Raw genomic sequence first — 21,131 nt, 5'->3', positions numbered from 1 at the left:
AATATAACTCAATTTTTAAAAATTAATAACTGCTCAAAAAGATAAAATTATCAGATCACATTTTCCCCTCTCAGATATGTTGTTAAGGCAAGCAATTAATTACTGTGTTCTGTAGAATTTATTTCAGGGAGTTGACCAAGCCTTCTGCTTGCCTAGAATTTCTTTCTTTTTCAACTTTGGTTCCCCAAGAGCTGAATTTGAAGGAGATGTTCCATTTTTAATTTAGGCCTTATTTGTGTATGTGAAAAGTACAACCTGCTTTTAAAAGAAAAACAAACGAACAAATATTATTTTGAAAATATTCACATTTTGTTTATTGTATATGTTTTCCAAATGTTAGAAAATATACTTACCAAGGTATTTGGTTCTGTTTGTTTGGAAACAAATAAGACTGATGGTTCCTTGTTCTCCTTGTTAATTATGATCCTGTGCTAAAAATTCTCCTCAAATCCCAGAATTTTTCTTCTCCTGAAAAGGAAGCTTCTCTTTTTCCATCAAGGTTCCATCTTCTGAAGGGAACCTTAAATCTTTCACCACAGTAAGAGACTCTGAAAATGGACTAAATGATTGATGTGTTATCTGTTCACCCTTAAATGTACAATGAGCACTTTAACAGCACATGTGATACTGATTCTACTTCCATATCAGAGCATACACAAGCACATAACACCAATAGTCAGAAAATTCAGCTGTTCTCATGATAAAGAGACTCTTCTTATCTGACCAATTTCCAGATACCTCCAAGAAGGTTACAAAATTTTTATCAATAGCTATGGCTTATAAAATTCATTTGGAGCCTTCCTTACATTCTTAAATGTGTTCAGATTTGTCATGTAACTTTTTATTTCTGTTATTTTTATTTGTAACATTTGATATAGTTTTGTAATTTGTCTTGGACTATATATAAAACTAAATAACTTAGATCAAAGAATAAGAACATGTCTGTTATTTTAGGGGAAAAAACAAGGTTTTGTGATATTGACAGCTGAGACAATTGATGTAAAAGTTGCTGATGTCAAAATCAATGCTTCTGGGGTTGGGGGAATATGCATAGTATCTTGTATGCCATATGTTGCCCACCCACAAGCTACAGCTGCATTTTCATATGAAACTGCTTTATTTGTAATATTTCTTCCTTCCTTCTTCCTTCCAACCTTTCCCTGCCCTGCCCTGCCCTCCCCTCCTGTGTTTTTGGAACCTGTTCTTAGCAAAATATAAGTAAAAACCCAGAACTAATCAAATACAATTAGATCTGATTCAGCTACTAATAGCTGAGTCTTCAGTCAACAGAACTAATCTGAGTAAACATTAATAGGATTATGCAGGTAAAAAAAAGAGAGAGAAGAAAAATCAATCAAAGACATTTTCCTAGGAAGGAAGAGATACAGTATGTAACTAGGGCTACAGAAACCGCTGGACCTGTCTCCTTGTTCCCATGAAATCATCTGGATGCTTGTTTACTTTTCTTCTTTTTTCCAATAGTGGAGAAGTAAGATTTTCCAGTTAATATAATACAGCTTCATGTGTGAATTTCTATAATCCTCAAATCCAGGACTGAAAGGAAGACAACTTTTCACTGGCCATTTTGTGCCCGTAGCAATTGTTTCTCTTCTATTACCATTCATTTCATAACAGATTACTCTTCTGGACCCAGAGAATTGAGAGTCATCACAAGCCTTCGTTTTACCAGAGGCACCTCAGTCCCTTCTGTCCAATCTATTATTTGATCCAGTATGAATACTGCTATTAGAAAAGCAATCTCAAAAAATGAGACCCAGCTGGATTGTTCTTTCCTGACCTGTAATGATGCAATAAAGAACAAAATGAGTTCTACAAAGAAAGTGCAAGAAAGCCAAGTGGTTTTATTACCATGATGCTGAATACTTAGAGTGCCTGTGGATTTCATCTGTAATAATTTCAAAGCTAAATAAGAACATTTATACACCAAAAGTAATATGCAATTTTTATTTAAAAATGCAGCTGCTTTGCTTCTGGCCTAAATTATACTAATGCTACAGTATTTCATTTTGTGGCCACCGTTCGGGCCACATTCTCACAAACAGCAACGAGGTAATAAAATTGAAAGCTAAACTGGCATTATATGTGCAGTGTATTGGTCCATCTTTTTTTTTTCTTTAATAGCCTGATCTGGATTGAGACCCTAATCTGGATGGAGAATGGTTTAACTTTGCCCTTCCACTGCATTCCTGACTAAATTGCCTGTTCCTCAAAGTCCCCCAGGGAGGGAAGCTGTCCTCGGCACTATTTGAAAAGAAAAGTACATCAGGAAGAGATTTAGGCTAAAAGTGTTTGCTTTGATATGCTTTTTATATGAGGGGAGTTTTCTTTGTTCTGGAACACAGATGCTATTTAAAACCATACATTCCCATAAGAAGTCAGCTAATTTCTAAAGCATTCCATCCTACTTGCAATTACTCAGAAGAAAACTCCACTAATGAGTGGGAGTTTCCTACACAACATTGTATTTAGGACTGAAGGTTTCGCTTATAACCGAATTCTTTTGTATGCTTTGTAATTGTCATTGGTTAACATTCTGATGACAGCTTTGACATCCTGCAAATCATTTGTTATTACTTGGTTCTAATCTAACACTTTCTTTCTTACAAGATAATTGGATTGACCATGCAAGGTTTTCAAGGAGAGACTGTCTCAGCTATTTTATATAACATAATCAATACTTAATACATTCCACATTATGCAATAATGGGGGGGTTAGTAATAGGTTCTTATGCATTTGAATGAATTTTTATATCACAGGTGTATAAAATACTGAAATGTCACAAAGAAGACATTGGAAAAAGGAGGAAACAGGATAGAGAAAGAACTATTGTCACGACCTGGTAATAGAGATCTGGGTGGAACTTCAGAATGTATATCTATCTGGATGTCCATCCCATTAGACTGCTTTGATATAAATACTGATACAGATGTTCACTATTTGTAGCCATCAGGGTTTTTTTCATAACAGATTAGGCACAGTTAAAACTCAGTATGAACCTACTCTTTCCAATTCTCCAGTGAAGCAAGATCTCATCAGTCCATTATTCCTAAATTTGTTTAATCCGCATCCTCCATTGCCTCATGTAGCAACTAGTATTCAAGATGTTTCATATAACATGCATGTATGGATGCTATGTATACAATTGCATGTATATGTTTTACATACTGTAGGGAAGGCCATAGAAACAGTCATCTTACCAGTTTAATTTGGATTTTATAGTATAACTTTGGCTCCAAATAATTTTATTAGAATACTGTATAATATTGCCATAATTTAATTAAATGTATTTTTTCTCATTATGGATGACAATCCAGCAAATGCCTAGCAGAAAGACTAAACAAGATTAAGGTTAGGGCCTGATTTGCTATATTAGATAATATTCTGGTTTGGCTCAGTTTTAATTAGATGTTGATCTCTTTGAATTGGAGTCTAGTTCAAGAGAAGTTTTATGTTTCCCCATGACTAGCATTAGGGAAAATGCATTTTGTAAAATGATAAAATAGGTAAAACTTGCAAAACCTTGGATATTTTTGAGGGATGATTACAGGAAAACAAGTGTAGGACCAGAGAGCTAAACTCTTTTGGGAGCTAGATGGTTTTATTTTTCAAAAGATAGAATTGACATTTGCAGGCTCAGTTGATCCTAATCTGAACCAAGTTCCAGTCAGTTAGCTGGTTTGAGAAAATTCACGAACCCTCCCAGCAACGCCAATGCATTTTTAGGAGAGGGATAGAATCCTACAACAATCCCAATAATCACTGGGTTTCTTAACCAGTAGCCTAATGGTCTGCAAACCTCATATTCCAATGACTTTTTGAAATGAGCTAATACAGTGTAGTGGACATTCATCACTGTCCTTTTTAGTATATTCCAATTTATTGTAGGTTTAAAAAAAAAACTTTTCCAAAACACTGTGATTAGTTATCAAGGATTTCCCAATTTCACCCATCTCAGTGGGAAGACATCCATATGTTTGGAAAGGCAGAGATAATGGAAGAAGAGCTACTACAGTTTCTAACACCTTTCTTGGTGTCATAGCATTATGGGTAAGACAGTGTAGAACACAGTGCAGATTACGTTGTTGTCTATGATGAACCATTATTGGGAGCATCGACATACCAAGGAAGGCAATGGCAGTTGTTGCTAATGAACATGTTACATACACTTAAGTCCTTTACTCCACTCCTCTGCAGTTTTCCTTCCCACCATCACACGCTGCAATTTGCAGAAAAATGGAAACAATACTTTTACAGACACGGCACCTGCCTCCTGAAATATTCCCAAAGCTTCCTAGTGTAGCTTTGAACACTTACAGAGATCTCCCTTTGTCCCACAGTCACAGACTCAGTCCAGCTGAACCGGCTGTGTCTTGTTATTTGGTTTCAGCTGAATACCATCCAGACCACCACAAAAACACAACTATTCATGCCACAGCAGTATTGATTCCAGTATAATTCGTTGCTTGAGGATGTTAATTATGTATCTATCAAAAGACTCTCAGATTTGAATTAAAAATAAGCCTGCAACAGCTTTTCTATTGCCTGGAAAGTAGGAAGGGAAGGACATAATTATTTTGTTCATTCCTTTTTTTTTTTTTGGCTGATTAGTTATTCTTCACTTTAAACTTTAAATATTAAAAACCTGTGTTCCTGATTTGCATTCTTTGCTCCTCTGTTACCCTTTAATCCAGCCTATGGAAAATGACTGTTAAGGATTGGGAGCTCGGGGTGTTGCCTTCTCATGGTTCCATTACTTCCTAAACGTCCATGGCCAGTCAGAGATAGTGGGAGATGAGTGGTCAAGTTTTATATGGGGTGCCAGAGGGCTTAGTCCTCTCTTTGATGCTATATGAAGTTGCTGGCAGACAGCATATGTCAGTTCAGGGTGAAACATCATCAACACACTAATGATACCCAGGTATCCTCTATCCAGATTCAAACAGGAGATGCTATCAAGGCCTTCCTTGACTTCTGGAGGCTGTAAGTTTCCTGGTCTTCCTGTGCCTGGCCATTAAGGCTAATTGCACAATTGTAAATTTCCAAGCTGGCAGTCTATAAAACTCTCAAGCCACCTACTAAGAAGCTGAGTAGTAGAAACTTGAGGAAAACCAGCAGTAAGAGAAGGGAAAGAAGGAGTTTGCTTTCAATGCCTCAGGCAAATGTACACAACAGAAAAAGTCAAGAAGACTTCAAACACACACAAGCCAAAATGCCAACTTGAAGTGCCAGAAGCATGGTCAAACAATAGGGCAAGTATCTACCAGGAACCTAACAGACAAAAGTGAAATAAGTTACAGTAGAAAGTTGCTTCCAGCAGCCTACCAAGTACAAGGTTTAAGTATTCCCTGCTGAGCCTCCTCCCAGCAGACAGCTGAGAGTCATTGATCCTCTTGCAACAATTTATCTGTTCTCCTGCCAGAACATAAAGACTTCTGAGCCAACCTGACACTTTTGCACTGTCCAGCCTTCTGACATCCAGAGTCCACATCTTTCCCAAGGGCTGGGTGATCTAATTTCAGGGTCTGCATCATTTGAGGAGCCCCTGAGTTAGAAGACTTTTGTAAGGCAGGACTTGGTTCCATAGTGTCAAGGTTGCTGTAGCTCAGAACATGTCTTCATTTAGAGGCAGGACAATAAGGATCTGGATAAGACAAAACAAGTTGAAGTTGAATCTAGTGCAATGGAGTGGCTGTTTGGCCATGCAGGTTCCTTACTGACTGTGACTTACAGACGCCCCCAAAAAATAGTCTTCAACTGGGGGACAGTTCTGAATTTGTGGCTCCACCAGGATCCATGGATGGAAGCCCTGGCTAGAGGTGCCTTTCCCCAGCTTTGGTTAATGTTCCAGTACCAGCCCTTTTGAAGTGGAAGGCTTAGTAACAGTCAACCTAGGCTAGATTACTGCAATGTGTTCTACATGGGCCTGTATCTGGAAACTCCAATAGGTGTGAAATCAGTACAAGCTGATTCAGCAACATAATACTTATTCTGCAGGTTCTGCACTGTCTTCCTATAGGTTTCTCAGAATAGTCAAGATGCTGGTTTTAACCTAAAAAGCCCTACTGATGCTTATGGGACTGCCTCCAAGTTAATTCTAGTTGGCCTATCCATTTCACTCAAGAGGAGATATTCTGCTGTTCCTTATTTTGGGAAGTGGTGTAATGCTTCCCTTTTGCTGCTATAACCCTGTGAAATATGTCCCCAGCAAGACCCAGCTAGCCCTCCCTTTTTGGAAAGTGGTGAAAAAATGGCTTTTCTGATAGGCCTTTGGAAATTTACATTTATACTTTTCTGCCTATTCAGTTGCCAATAAACTACGTTAAATTTTACTGATTATTTTACAGTTGTTTATGAATTATGTTGTTTTTATGGCTTGATTTGTAATTTCATTTATTTTAATTTGTACCTAGAAATGTGTGATTGTGGCTGCATAGAAATACTGGAAATGAATGAATGAATGAATGAATGGCATGTTACTTGTATCTAAAACTAGTAATGTGAGATAGAAATCAAATTTGTGGGAAAGGTAATAAATTTGTCAGGTGCGTCAAATGAAGGTTTTTAAATATAGAGAAGAAAGTATGGAACTCCCCCTCTCCTCAGTTACCATCAAATTTGATTAGCTTTCAGTGTCAGCTAAAACTTATTACTTTGCCAAGGGTTTTGACTGAAATCATGCTGCGATATCATTTAGTAGGTTTCAGCTGTTATCATACTCTTGTATACTTTCAACTGTTGTAACTTTGCACTGTTTTACTGCACTTGTTTTATTGTATCCCAATAAGTAAAATTTCCAGCTGACCTTGGTACAACAATCATAATTAGACTAACCATAACAATCATAGTTAAACCGTCTAGAAAGAATATTTGTAGTATTCATTGCTCTATGTACTATCGCCCAGAACTGATATCAGTTAAAGATAGCTAATTTGATTTTAACAAAGGAAAAATTCACTATTTCCTAACTCCTATGAATTGCCTAATTACCTATGAAAGAGTATAAGCTACACAGATAACTCTACAGTTTTTATAACTTCTCATTTACTCCACCATATATTTTTTCCTGTGCAGATAGATTACAATTATTTATTTGTTTGTTTAGCACTTATATAGCCACTCATCTCACAAAACGTGACTCTGGGCGACTTACAAACCTAGTAACAATTAAAACCATATCACAATTCAAGAAACATCAAACAAAAATAAAAAACAGAAAAAACAAAGACGTGAAATTACCTTTAATAGCCATGACAAATCGAAAAATATAAGTGCCCTGCCTGATCAATTTCCCCTGGAGATGATGGAAACAAAAGGCTTCACAAATCAGAATAGACAATTGACCTATAATTATATGTTACACAGGATGTAATGTTATTATTCAGAGCAACAACCAGTGGAAGGGGGAAATGAAAGTGTTGAACCTTTCACACAGGAGCCATGGAGGTCCGAGATGATTCAAATTTTAGGCAGATATCCTCAACACCCTGAACAGACCAAAATTTCTATTTTCAAGCATAATATCCCATCAGTGATTTCAGTGTTAGAAATAATCATTCTAGAAGCATTCCAAACTAGCCTAATATGTTCCTTATTCTGCTATCACTTCTCTTCCATTCAGGCCAAAGATATGCTTTATTTCAACAAGGCTATATTATATCTCTTCCAGGCTCTTGTAAACTGCCCCTGGTTTTATGAATGAAATCTTCATGATCATTTACTGAACATAAGAATCTGATGAAAGCTTCAAATGAACAAACATAATGAATAATTTGTATGCAGATACAGATGCTATCTTAATTCAGGAGAGAAATTGTGTTTGCACTCATTGGGCTTCTCCCGACCTTTATAGGACACATAGCTTGAGAGGGTGACTTTCACAAATCTCATGTAATGTATTGTGATGGATTGATTACAGAGGCAAATTGTACTGAAAGAGATTTATTTTTTGCAATTATTCAGAATGATTGAAAGAGATGACATCTATCACTTTGATTCACCTTCAAATGCAAATTCAGCACTCAGTCTCTGAACGTTATGAAGAAATTGTAAAGAAGTGTATTCTTAAGAGCTTAAAATCAGTTCTAGCTAAATAAAGTATTATGGCTGTGGGGCATTTCAGATTCAATCAGGAAAAGGTCCTCGGACGAAGTAGAGCAGGCACATAACCTTAAAACAGCCACATCTTTTTCCAAACAAGTGCTATGTTCTTTCTCCCAAGCATCCTGAAGCACTTTTTGGCAGGCAAATTCAAAACGGAGGGTGAGGACAGGTATGTGTGCATGTCTCTCTCTCTCCAGCCAGCCATTCCTGAAGGGCTATTGCAGATTATTGGCAGAGTTCATCCTTTACATCAAAAAGGTTCTAGAAACAATCCACATCATTTAATGCTTTTTAAGTGTTTTTTTTTAAATATTCTTCCTTTTTGTTCTCACAGGTCTCTGATTTCCTTAAATTCAGTGCTACTCTTTAATACATTGCTGTTTCTGCAGAAAATTTATATAAACCAGTATTTGAATGTAAACTATTAGATTTTATATCAATCTACATAAAATCTGAAATGGTTCAGAATTTAAAGGAAACTGCATACGTTATATATATATTCCAAGTAAGAGGTTGGTCAAAATATGATTCTACAATCTACAGAAAGTGATAACAGCAGATAATTGCCAAGCATTGCTTTAATTTATTAAAATCAGCATGTGCAAGTTGTCAAGAGGACCACTTGAAGCAAAGCTGTAAATTTCCATTCTGAAGAATATTGGGTTTAATATAAGTAATCCTTTAACTAAATATTACCCGTTGCAACACTGCCCTCCTTTAGGAACTAGAGACCTTGTTTGTAGAGAGAAGCTGACTCAGCCTACGTAATCTCTGTCCCCATGATTAGAACTTGATCATACAGAGATCTATATAGCCCTATAGACACAGGGCCAGTTCCCCTGTGTACTCTAGCTATTCGCTCTAATGCATGGATGGCAGAGGGATCTTGGAGCAAAGCAACAGCCTACACTTGCTGCCATTTCTCCCAGCCCTCCAATTTTAATCTTGTGAGGGATAATGCTTAAATACAACTATTATATATTTGTTTTCTACAAGCTATTTTCTACATAAGCTCTAAACTATTTTGATTATGATTTTTATCTGTCCTACAAAAAGAATGGTGATGGATGGATGGATGGATGGATGGATGGATGGATGGATGGATGGATGGATGGATAGGTAGGTAGATATGAATAAAATATCTTGACTGATTCACCCATCCCCACTATACAATATATAACTGACCCCACAGCAAGAATTACTCAGTGAAGCTAGGAATATACCATGGTTAATGTATTTACAAATTGCTAGAATAACAAAAAGTGACCTTAAGAAAGAAGGGGGGACCTTGGGAAAGATGACCAAATTTAAAACTCTTATACAGAACCAAGATCATTTATTGGGGCACATTTACAAATTGTTACTGAAATGACATGGAGATGGAACAAACTAAAACTTGCATGAAAAAGGAATGTAAACTTTCAAAGAAGTGATCACAGTTGAACAATGGGTAGAGCTATAGGAAAGAAATAAAATAAAATTCACTTCAAGCTATAATCTGTCAATTATCACCAAGATGGACAAATCATATAATAATAAATGTTTAAAATGCCGCAATAAAGAACATTTTGTCACATGTGGTCATGCAAAAAACCCCCTCAAAAATACAGGAAGGAAATATACCACAATATTCAGAAAATTTAAAAAATAAATTTTGACCTGAAACCACAGATATTTTTATTGGGAATAATTCCAGAAAGCATAAATGAAAAGTATCACAACTTATTACAATAATATCTTGACAGTTGTAAGAACCTGGGACAACATTGCAAAAGTAAAACTCTGGCGATGAGAAAAGGTTGGGAGACCAAAATTGGTGAATATGTAGCAATGGCAAAACTGATAGTATATATGCATATCAGAGATTTAATTAAATGTAAGCGGGAATAGCTCCCCTATATATATTGCATTACATGTAAGGCAGATTCATACATTTGGAGTACAGCTTCTAGGAAGAAAGTCAAGAGGTTAATTAAAAACAACAGATATAAGTAAAAATCTCCACTTAATATTTAATAGTGGCTGGGGAAAATGTATGAAAGGGAAGGGGGGGACTGTGTCACCAAAATTCCTCTTCATAATATTTTTACTTGTATTTGATTTTTCATTTTTATCGTTACTCTTTACTTTTTTCTACACTTTCAGCTCATGCCATATTACATGCATATATATATGGCTGACCCAATCAAAATGCAGCCCATCAAAATGGCAGCATAACATACGCTTCCTGCTTGTGCTGTAATGTAAAAGTTGTATACGTCAGAGAAGAATTGTATCTGGGAAGCAATAAGCTACAAGAACCAATACAGTGTTCATTATGTGCTCATCTTGATGGATCAAAAGTTAGACAGCCCTGCTTGCTCTGGAGACTCTGTAATCCGAAATCCACTTTCCTCATCCCTGCAAGCATCTCTAACAGCTCTTTTTCAGCACTGCACCAGTTGAGGAAAAACCTGTCTCATTTCTGATTGTCATTAGTTGGCTATATACCAATATCTCTCTCGAAAGATGGTTTATTTTCAGCAGTTTATATTCCATTCCTGCATACAGATTGAAGAAAACTATTTAAATGGATTATATATCCTAGGAGTGATACTTGAGGGCAGAAATGGAAGGATATTTTTAATGAATATTTTCATCCTATGTTGCCAGGGCAACTAGGTCTGCACTCATTTAACCGAGCTGTAAGTGTGAAGCTGATGAGACATGAACTAATAGTTCCTGGGTCAGAGAACACTGTTTTGTCAACACTGAACTGGTGCCTTTCAAAACATTCACAAAATGGCCAAATTTCTGTTGATTTGGAATAATGAAAGGGAAAATCTAGAATTTAAAGCTTGAAGTATAAATTTCTTGATTCTTGCCTGCACTAGAGACATTGTTTGAGCTGAGTTGCATTTGAGAGTCTTCCTTCAAATAAACCAATCCTGGGCTAAAGTGTTAAGTATCCATAGCAGAGATTTAAAATCTGGTATGAAACCTGACATACATTCTTTCCTAACTGTGACAATATTTAAGTGGAAAGTTAAGACACTTTGCCATGTCTTTTATTTGCAGCTATTCCCATGTTCTTGCATCTGCTCATGTATTCACTATTTCTGACTAAAACTGAATTGAGGTGAAAGACTTGTCCTGCACGCATATCAGGCAATGGAGCTGCTATCCCTCTGAAGCAGAGACCATAGAGTGGATTATCTTCACAACGTGGATACATCCCCATTTCCATCTTATTTATAGCCTTCAGTGAGAGCATCTTGTTAATTTTCAGTAACAGCTTCACATATTTAAATGCAATTGCAATCATTGTATAATTTCCTCATATTTAGTATACACTTCTGTGCTGGCACATTATCATTTATCAAAGATAAAAAAACTTAAAAATGTTAGAGAAGCTGATGAAGGACATTGGTATGAAGAAATGCACAAAATCACTAAGGCAAGGGGGGAGCTGAATGCATTTTCTTATCTCTCAAAACTTGATTTTTCAATCTGACAATATTCAAGTGTAAAGTGTGGTATAGCACTAGCTTCTTGGATCAATATGGGCCTCTGGATATATAGACTATATTTATATCTGGTGACAAAGAATGATAACTGAGAATGAACTAGCTAGATATTGTCCTAGTCCAAAAAGACAGAAGACAGACATAGTAGAAATAGCAGGGGAGCAAAATGTTGAATTTTGCAAATGTGACTTTTTAGATTAGGAAGCCCTTTGTTTTTGCAGTTGTTGGCAGATGCTTCACAGTTAGAGGTACTGATCACAGTAAATCAGAAAGGAGAAAACAACTTGAAAGATAGAACCAGGTATTCCAATAACAAGATCATCACATACTCTATCATAGGACATCTTGAAGGCATCTACTTGGACAGCTATCAGAAGATACCTGTCTGAAAGCATATTCAATTTGAAATACTCTCACATCAAAGTCCAGTTGAAAGAGAAAGGACTACACAAAAGGAGAGCAGAGCTTTGATGGTGCCCTTCAATAGTGAACAGGTAGACAGCAGACTGAGTAGGCAAACAAGTATATTAATCAGTCTTTCACTATAATGAGATATACTGTTATAGGAAGACAAAGACATGCTTCATTGTGACATCAGAAGGATTTTTAACATTCTAACATTATTTTTCCAAATATTCTATTGCTTGTAACATTTATAATATCCACTGCAACCAGAAAACTTAATGTATGTGAAATCAGCAGTAACCACATTCAGCAGTCCAGATTAGATGCAACTCTTATGAGATTTGACAGTGATAGAGCAGATTAAAAATTCTGATAAATTGCTGGAAAGTGTTTTGCAAATAGGAGGAACATACCATTGATTTTATTTTTAGCATCAGAAACTGCTTTTTAAAGGGTAATTTCACAAATTTCAAAGAAAGTCTGAAATTCCATCTTACTGTCTCAAGGACTTCTTCCATAGTTCTTTCATCTTCCCCAATTCTTTCTATAGAATTCCTCCTGCCAGAGACAGAAGAGCATTCAAGTTAGCAAGATCAAATGCTTTACCTTATGGAGCGGCGATTTAACATCCCTCATAGAGAATGTTTCTGCATGTGTTCTGACTCTGCAGTTAACTCGGCCATGTTTTACTTCACTTCTGCCTTGATTTTGCTTGGTGTGCAGATCACAACTCCACATCTTACTTATTGTGTTCCTTCTTACTCATTCTGAAACTTCCACGTATATGATATAATCTTTATTTTTTATTCTACTCTATTTTTACATAGCGCTGTTAGAATATTATTACTCATCTTTTCCTGTAACTGTTATCTCTTGGCATTGTTCCCACCCCCACCCCCTTCCCAGCTGTAAATTAGAAAAGTTAATTGGTAAGATGGGGTACCATATATAGGACCGAAAAATCTAGTCAATCATTTGATGACAGCAAAGGGATACCGAAAACTCTTTTTGCTGCAACCACAGGGTTGACCAAATTTCTGAGTCTGGATATGTCAATCCTATGAAAAGGGAAGGAAGGCCAATTTTAATGGACATGAAGTGTGGGAAAAACAATAAGTCAGAAATCCAAGCTTGGATAATAGGATGTAAGAGGCTGTGAAATGAGTGATTACAGTCATTAATATGAATGCAACAATCAAAGCTAGGCATGGGAGATAGATTAACAGGGGTGGAGAAACATGCAAAATAACATAAGATACTTGAGGCAGAATATTCTTCACCTGGAATTTGAAGAATTCCATCATTCACATTCTTTTGTTGCCTATATATTATGGCGGTTAGAAGAATGAAGAGTAACTTATTGTGAAAATTAGTCCTCATATTCTATATCAGGTTGCAACAAAAACAAGGAACAGATAGGAACTCTGTCTCCCACTTCTAGTAGGTGAGGAAAAATAAGCATGAAATTTGAACACTGATTATAGATGGAATTCACATTTGATATGCAGCAGTTTCTGGAATTCTTTTAGCTTCATAAATTTCTACAATTACTGAATTTATCAGAAATTGCTGGATTCTTGTGTGCATGACTCATTACTAGCACTGTATGAGAGGCAACCTAGCTTCAAGTCTCTAGCCAGGCTATGGGAACCAATACTCTTGTCACGTCTTTGACCACTGAACAAGTTATCAAAGCCTTGCCCCAGGATAATGATCAAGCAATCAGCTTCAGGTGGCTGCCCAGATTAACCATTTGACCAATTATACAACTGATGATCCAATTTCAGCAACAGGAGCCAATCCTGACAAAGTAAGTGCAGACTCTGGGCTTGTGTGCTAGAATGAAGTGGCTTTAACTGATCAATTTAAAGAGTACATCTGGTAAGTTAAGGAATGTGCTATTTTGATAGAATATCTCAGACACCTTGGAAGCCTTAATCCATCACTGTAGACAGAAGACCAGAAGAAATGAGACACATTCTGGTGGAAAAGAGATCTTACAAATCTCTCTTGCTACCCACTGCTGCTCCCTCTGTCCACAGCAAAGTCTTCAGATATTGAGCCATTGCATCTAAAGACCAGCAGAGCCTCAGTTTGGGCTGAAGAAGAGCAATGCCAACATATCCAAGGTCTTTGTTGATGTAGTGGAACTTCAGGACATTTTGCATGAGCTTGTCCTACCAAATTTCCCTGCTAAGAATTGACTGTGCTATCCCATATGTATGGATTACAAGGGCATTTTGCAAGCAAATGCCCTGGATGGCCATGTCTGGCTTCCTGGGAAATGACAGTGCCACTCACACCAGGAGCTCAGAGAAGGGGGCATCTGACAATTAAGTGGGACTTAGAGATACAACATTTGATCCTGCCTGTTACCGTTTCATACTTTACAGAGCCCAAAGCTCTCCCTTCTCACAAGTCAACAGAATACTTTCACTTACTAAATACTCTGATTATACTAATGTTTTTGGAAAGGAGGAAGCACAAATCTTACCTCACCTCCTGTGATTGTACCAGGTACTCAGACCCTTTCTAAAGCCCAATATCTTTTTCTCTTTGCAAGAATCAAACTCTTCAAAGGAATTCTTGGATGACAACTTGCAGGAGGAATTAATTAGATATTCTGCACCTTCAACCAGTAACCTTTCACTCTGTCAAAAAGGAGATGGTTTCTTGAGAGTGGTTCTCTTCTGTTTTATTTCTGAACTTTTGGAATGGCTACAGAAGGCATATTTTTACTGAGTTGAATCTCAGAGAGGCTTACAACCTAATTTGCATGAAGGAAGGACATGATACTTAACTGTTTTTGACGTGTGTTCATGAAAATTTGAGTATATAGTAAAGCCCTATAGTTTAGTGAATGTGTTTTCAATGTATGAATGAGATTTTTCATGACCTTTCAATGTTTATTTTATTACCTTTATTGTCTATTTAGATTTTATTACCTTTGGTTGTCTATTCAGATAGCATTGATTGATCTACCTGTTTTGGTTTATGTAGGATGCCACATCTCTTATGAGGACATTCCAGATGGACACTGTCAAAGTAGACTTTATCCTGTCCTGGTATTTTCAATACTGGTGCCACCTCTTGGAAAAAGCCTCATACATATTCCACCAAAATCTGAACTGAACCTTGAACATCTGTAGACTTTGCAAGTACTCCCAGAGCATCAAATCTGATTTTGTCCTGTTTTAACATTCTTAACATTAATGGCCTTAGCTCACTGAACAAGCAAGCTGATGTTCCTTTACAGAAACTTAAATATTTTGTTCCCTATCACTCACTTCTAGGATCAACTTCACCTAACATAATAATGTAGAAGCAGATTTGGATAATGTGAATAGGTTTTGGGAGCAAATTGCCCTTAAAAGAGGTAATTTTATATTTCATTCCCCTACATACATATCTCACATTACAAAAAATGTGGTTGCATAAGTTGCCACATTACCCAGTAATAGTGTGTATCTAAAGGCCTTCAATCAAAAAGAAACCATTTTCATAAATACTAAAACTTTCCCATTTTCCCAGTCAGATATGCTTTAGTTTTTTACATTTTCTTGCACTGAGATTATTTCCTAAATTGTTATACATAAATCATGAGGCAAATATCTTTTTTAATCTAGTCATTTATTTTCCTCTGTTTAGGAGGTTGGATTAAAATTAGAAAATAATGTAATTGCCTCAGAGAGCACAGCTGCATAATTTTGTTTTGTTTAAAATACATGAATAAATTATCGTTGGGACTGTGCATTTCTTCCAGTTGTATAATGCCTTTCTCAGGTCAAAAACTGCATGCAGAAGGGTTGATTGGGGGAAATGACATTTAACATATAAATACTAGGGGAAATGTGAAGGAAATATAACAAGATCAGCTGTTGTATTTTACACTTCTTAAGATTCTTGGGAAGGATTATACCATGTTATCTTTACAACAAACCTATGAAGTAGGCTAGGCTAAGAAAAAGTAACTGGTATCAGACACAAGTTCAGGTTACTGTATTTCAAGGTTTCATTTTCCAAATATTTAGTGAATATAGGTTTCATTATTTTTCATATCTGATATCTTCCAAAAGGGCCAAGCACATTATTAATCTTCATTAATGCTTCAAATTATAGGTTTTTTTTCTTTTGTAACAGAATAAACTTCTACAGTTTGATCGATGTCAACAGAAAAAACATTTGATCATTATCTTATTCCTTTGCTTACTGAACAGCCTATCATTGCTTCCTTCAGAAGATTTTCAAGGATATATAACTTGGCCATAAATATTCATGACCGAGCCAAGTAGGTTTATATACTGTACATGTGTGATGTTCCCTTACTGAAACTTCATGACTGGCACAAAAATAGACCTAGTATATATTTAATAACAAAATCCAGCAGTATAGGTTCAGTTGAATCTGAGTGCATTTCTCTTTATACTTGATGCATAGCTCTTACCTCTCTATCTCAAGCTTTTAATATTCTCTCAAACAGTCTAGAGAGAGGGGCAAATTAGCAAATGTATGCTCTTGTTTAGACCTGAATATAAGCAGAAAATGTAGATTGTGGACTTAATAGCACTGACTTGCCATTTTGTATCATATTGCAACTAGAACACAGTGAATCCTTTAATAGTTCTGAATGTTTATTTATTTAAACTTTTTATATAGTGCCATATTCCAATACAACTCGCAGTGGTTTACAAATAGTTACACAACACTTAAACAACAACTATGTTAATAAAATAATTACAACGGTATATGAAATAACACATCTCCCCACTGGAACCCAGTCTCAAAGACAACGAGAGCCCAAATTTTTGTCCAAAAATATAATTTTACAGCCTATAACTGCAGCTCTCATCCCTGAAAAAGCATAGACAGAGGCAGCAGCCATAGCAGTAGGCTTTTCTCTCAAATCTCTTCCTTTGTAATCTATATTTCCATGATGGATAAGTTAAAAATATCAGATTTATCCCAAACAAGCAAACAAACAAACCTGGCTTTGTTTCTCTGCTGAAACTTTCCTTTCAAACCTGAAACCTTGCTAGGACCTTTATTGCCTTAGCAATAAATAAACGACTCTAACAAGATGGAAACTATAAGTGGCAAGTTCTGTGGAATATACTTTTGACATTTGCTTTTCTGGCTGGAATAACTGTCCCTTATTAAAATTATGTTAAATTCTAGTTAATGTTCCTCCTGACCTTGTCACAATGCAACTGTATTCAGTATGTCTGCTGTGATTGAAGGGTTCCACTATTCATACCCCCATTTCTTCTTCTTTTTTTAGATGAGAAAGGGAAAAGAAAGGAGGCACGGAAAAGATTAAATGTGAAAATGCACAGCATTCCCTTATCTTTAATATTCGTATTAAAAAAAATTATTTCAACTTTCTTGCACCTGCTTGAGAAGCTGCACTTACCAACATTCAAAGGTGGAAGAAGAATGATTAACATAAAAATGTAGGTCAATCTGAAAGACATTTCTATCATTTCTCTCCTTTGCCCCAACAGCTCTTAAATCTCAAAGACAGCAGTGTCAGCGAAAAAAGCTTGTGGAAAACTTAGTGACAAGAAGATAATTCCACCCCTTTCATTCTTTTTAATTTTTTTGCGGTGCCATGTAACTCTTAGTTCCTAACTCTGCATAGTTTTATCCATGTATTTTATATAAATAAATATCTTTACACAAATAAATATTTTACATAAATAAACATAAAAAATCTCTTAATAATCATGAAAAGCAAGGAATGGAAGCAGGGTTAGTTATAAACAACCTATTAAAAAGCTTTTTTTTTCACTGCATCCAGGTGACACTGAGATAACTGAAAATATCACTGAGCATCTGAGTCATTATAAAAACTTCTACAAAACTGCTGAAAAAAATTATTTTTTTCTAATGAGCAATTACCGGTCCTGGGAATCAAATATAGTGGCCTACTAATTGCCTGTGCTGGGATTTTAATGATAAAATGCAGTGTTATTAAAATACATAATAGTTGCACCAATTAACTTTTAACCTAACTCATAATGCTGATAGTGCTTTTGATTCAGACTGTCCTTAGGGTTTAAAATTGCTTGGAAGGCTGTTTCACACCTTACATGGCAGGCTACGTGATCAGGAACAGAGACATGCTCAAATATTCTCATTCAATTCATGAGGGAGTTTCTGGCAGCCCCCCCCCCCCGCCGCTGCATCCATTCCCCACATGTACAGTATGACCACTATGCCTTCAGCAGATAGATATAAACAGTACAGATATAAGGCTTAGCCACACATGTACAATTGCCCTGAACTCCACAAATTCTTGGATGCAGATCAACTGAAGAGCAGAGGTACATTTTAATGCTTACTGTAGATTAGTGAGAAGTGATAACCTTCCAACCCACAGTTTTCAGGCTGTGTATGAATACCAGGCCCACGTATCTCCTAAACTGATCTCCTCTGTACCCATCATGCTTGATAGGGGTTAAAAGCATGCCTGATGAGTCAGAGTATCAGCCTTGGAAAAGAGATTGGAGACAAATGCAGAAATATAGATCACACTGACTTAAAAGCCTCTTAGATGTGTTCTCCAAAAATATTATTTGTGGAAGGCTACTGGATTAGAAAAGGTTGACTTAATATCAGGCCTCCAAAGTCACATTAATCTCTGAGGTATAGATTCTGTGCTAAATGTTCACCACAAAAAAATGCCCCCATCAGTCATTCCCATGCTGAAATGATTTTAAAATGTCATTGTCTCCAATTCAGGTTCATAACCTCTATTTCCCTTGAGCAATAGTGGCTTGCAGGGCAACCATTCCAGAGCTGTATTTCCTTTTCAGGAGACAGCCTCGGAGATTTACAGTGCTTTTGTAATCTACAATTTATTTAGCGATTAGGCAGTACTTTTATTCATACAGTTATTCTTTAAAATCATATGAATGAGAGATTCAGCTCATCCAAATGCATAATGTTATGTATATCAGAGGATGGTTGACAGATGAATTTTTCCCCTCAAAAATCAGAGAATATCATATTGATCACACAGAGTGCATAGTGGCCTTACCTCCATCCATATGCAGGTTATTTCTCAAATATATAGAAATCTTCATTTGATGACAGCAGAGGGTGCATCTCTCTCTTTCCCAACGCAAACTGAAGTACTAGTTTGGTGGATTAAGCTTTTAGGGAGCATTTCTTCAATCCCAGGCAAGAATGTACCGTTTCAATTCATTATGGCTGTAAAGCTCTCTTTCTTCCCCAGGAGTCAAAGCTAGTTTACCTGCATTTGTCAGGAATTACAGAGCCATAACCATGACCCCCGTTTTCACCCTCAGATTTCAGGAATGAAAAATGGAGGACAAAAGAGTATAAACAAGAATATGTTTACAAAAATATTTTTCTTGCTATGGATGGGGCATCCTAATAAGGCCATGCAAGAATTAATGCTTCTAGATTAGGACCACAGGTGCCTTGTGAACCTTATCACTATTTTTTTTTTAATTGTTATCTCTGGAGTGCACTCTAACTATATTTCAGGCACAGCTGTTGAAAATCTAGGACATAGTTTCCTGCCTTTTTGAGGCAGGAAACTATCTCAACTGTATGAAAATTCTAGCGGAAGCCCTCAAATAGAACATAGTTTAAGAAACAAGGAATATCTCCTCCCAAAAAGCAGCAATCCAGGCCCTGCTTAGATGTATGACATAGCACTTTTTTTCACCACTCTCCCCACTAGGATCTTTGCTCCCCAAAGAAAAAGTGGTGAAATTAAGCTTTTCTTGAGCAGTCGCCCTGCCTCTTATACAGAATGTGAGGAGGGATCCCCACAACACCTCCCACCCAATTTCTAATCCATCTAAATTTTCCTATCAGTTTGGTTTCTTCATTCCTTTCATAAGAAACATGCTAAGAAAGGGAAAACTGATTGCGCAATGCCTTTTGATTAGCCTTCCTTTGAGATACCCTCACTGTTTCAGTAATTTACAAAACTAAAATCCCAGAAGAAGGCGTGAATCACAAGTGACGTTCCCATATAAATGGTCTGACCTATCCCCTTTCACAGCTACAGTCAGGGCATCATCTTGGACGTTCCCCAGATGATCTGTCCATCCTTCTCCAATCTGTTCTAGTCATATATTAACAGGAAACATGGATTGCATTGTGAATTGATTGGTTCACAGGAACATCAGAGTTATGGTTGTGAATGTATGTGCTTTCTCCAGAATTTAGGAACAGCCTTTCTTCCTTAATAAAACAAATAAAGTAAAAATGTTACTGTACTTCTATGGGATATCAGATATGGTTGTCTGCCCCGGCAGATTATTTTTCTCCTCTCTCAAGCTATGTATTGCCCTCATTCTGTCACTGGTTCTCTCACATAGGTCATGCAAGGTGGTAGAAAGAGGTCCTAAGAAATATTAATTTCTTTGATGTAGGTTCCTAAGATTAAAGTACATGGCTTTTGTCCCCTTCTAGGAGTTAATATTTATTAAACTATTTATTTAGTTATTCAATTTGTAAGGCTGTCCAATTCACAACTGCAACTCTGGGAGGTTAACAAATTAATTATACAGTGGCCATATCTTTTTGTGAAATGATATCAAATGCTTGCCAAGCCTAGATGTCCAGAGATACTGGCCAGGTTTCTAAGTTATTCTTCTGTTAGTACAAAGGGGAGGAATTTCTGTTGGTCCTTTCTTCTATCTATAACCTCCTGTGACAAGCCCCACTAGTAGTCTCCCTGCCTTCTGGAGCAGTATTTCAGGGAGGCTGGAGAGGAAACTGAGGAAAGGAATTCCCTCTCTGAAAAAGGATGGAATCCAAGTCAATCACGACATGGAACAACTAATGCTGCCTCTCTCGAGTACAGTCTACAATGGCCTCTCAAAATTCTTCCCTCTAAAACAGAAAGGCTAAAAAGGGAAGAGACCATGTTGCCAAAGACCATTTATTGAATGTGGGATTTATTTGTGGTATTTTAAGAGAAGGTGATAAGTTCCTAAAATTGTTCATACTTCCTGTGATGAAAGGGGAAATCATTTCTTTATATATTTCTTCTTTTTCTTGACTGTATTATTTTTTATTTCTTTTCTATTTTTCTATTATTTTCTTTTCTTCACAAG

The 21,131-nt window shown here is 36.5% G+C and overlaps 1 protein-coding gene across 1 annotated transcript in view; it reads right to left on the bottom strand.

Annotated features, from left to right (window-relative positions):
• Window positions 1–478: 478 nt before the first annotated feature.
• RAMP3 (receptor activity modifying protein 3) overlaps window positions 479–21,131 on the bottom strand; it is an 89,774-nt gene continuing 69,121 nt past the window's right edge. The window contains exons 4-5 of the mRNA XM_088150070.1: window positions 12,531–12,591; window positions 479–1,798 (exon numbers count right to left, since the gene is read on the bottom strand). Of these exons, the coding sequence (XP_088006196.1) occupies window positions 1,637–1,798; window positions 12,531–12,591 (223 nt within the window). The 3' untranslated portion in view covers window positions 479–1,636. The remainder of the gene's footprint in view (window positions 1,799–12,530; window positions 12,592–21,131) is intronic.

Source organism: Python bivittatus, unplaced genomic scaffold, assembly GCF_059951505.1.
Source record: "Python bivittatus isolate LINGU-HERP-01145 unplaced genomic scaffold, Pbiv_v1 ctg000610_np1212, whole genome shotgun sequence".
In the NCBI taxonomy this organism is placed as follows: Eukaryota; Metazoa; Chordata; class Lepidosauria; order Squamata; family Pythonidae; genus Python; species Python bivittatus.
Note: the sequence above shows the minus strand (reverse complement) of the source record. Positions and strands in the feature narration are given on the sequence as shown.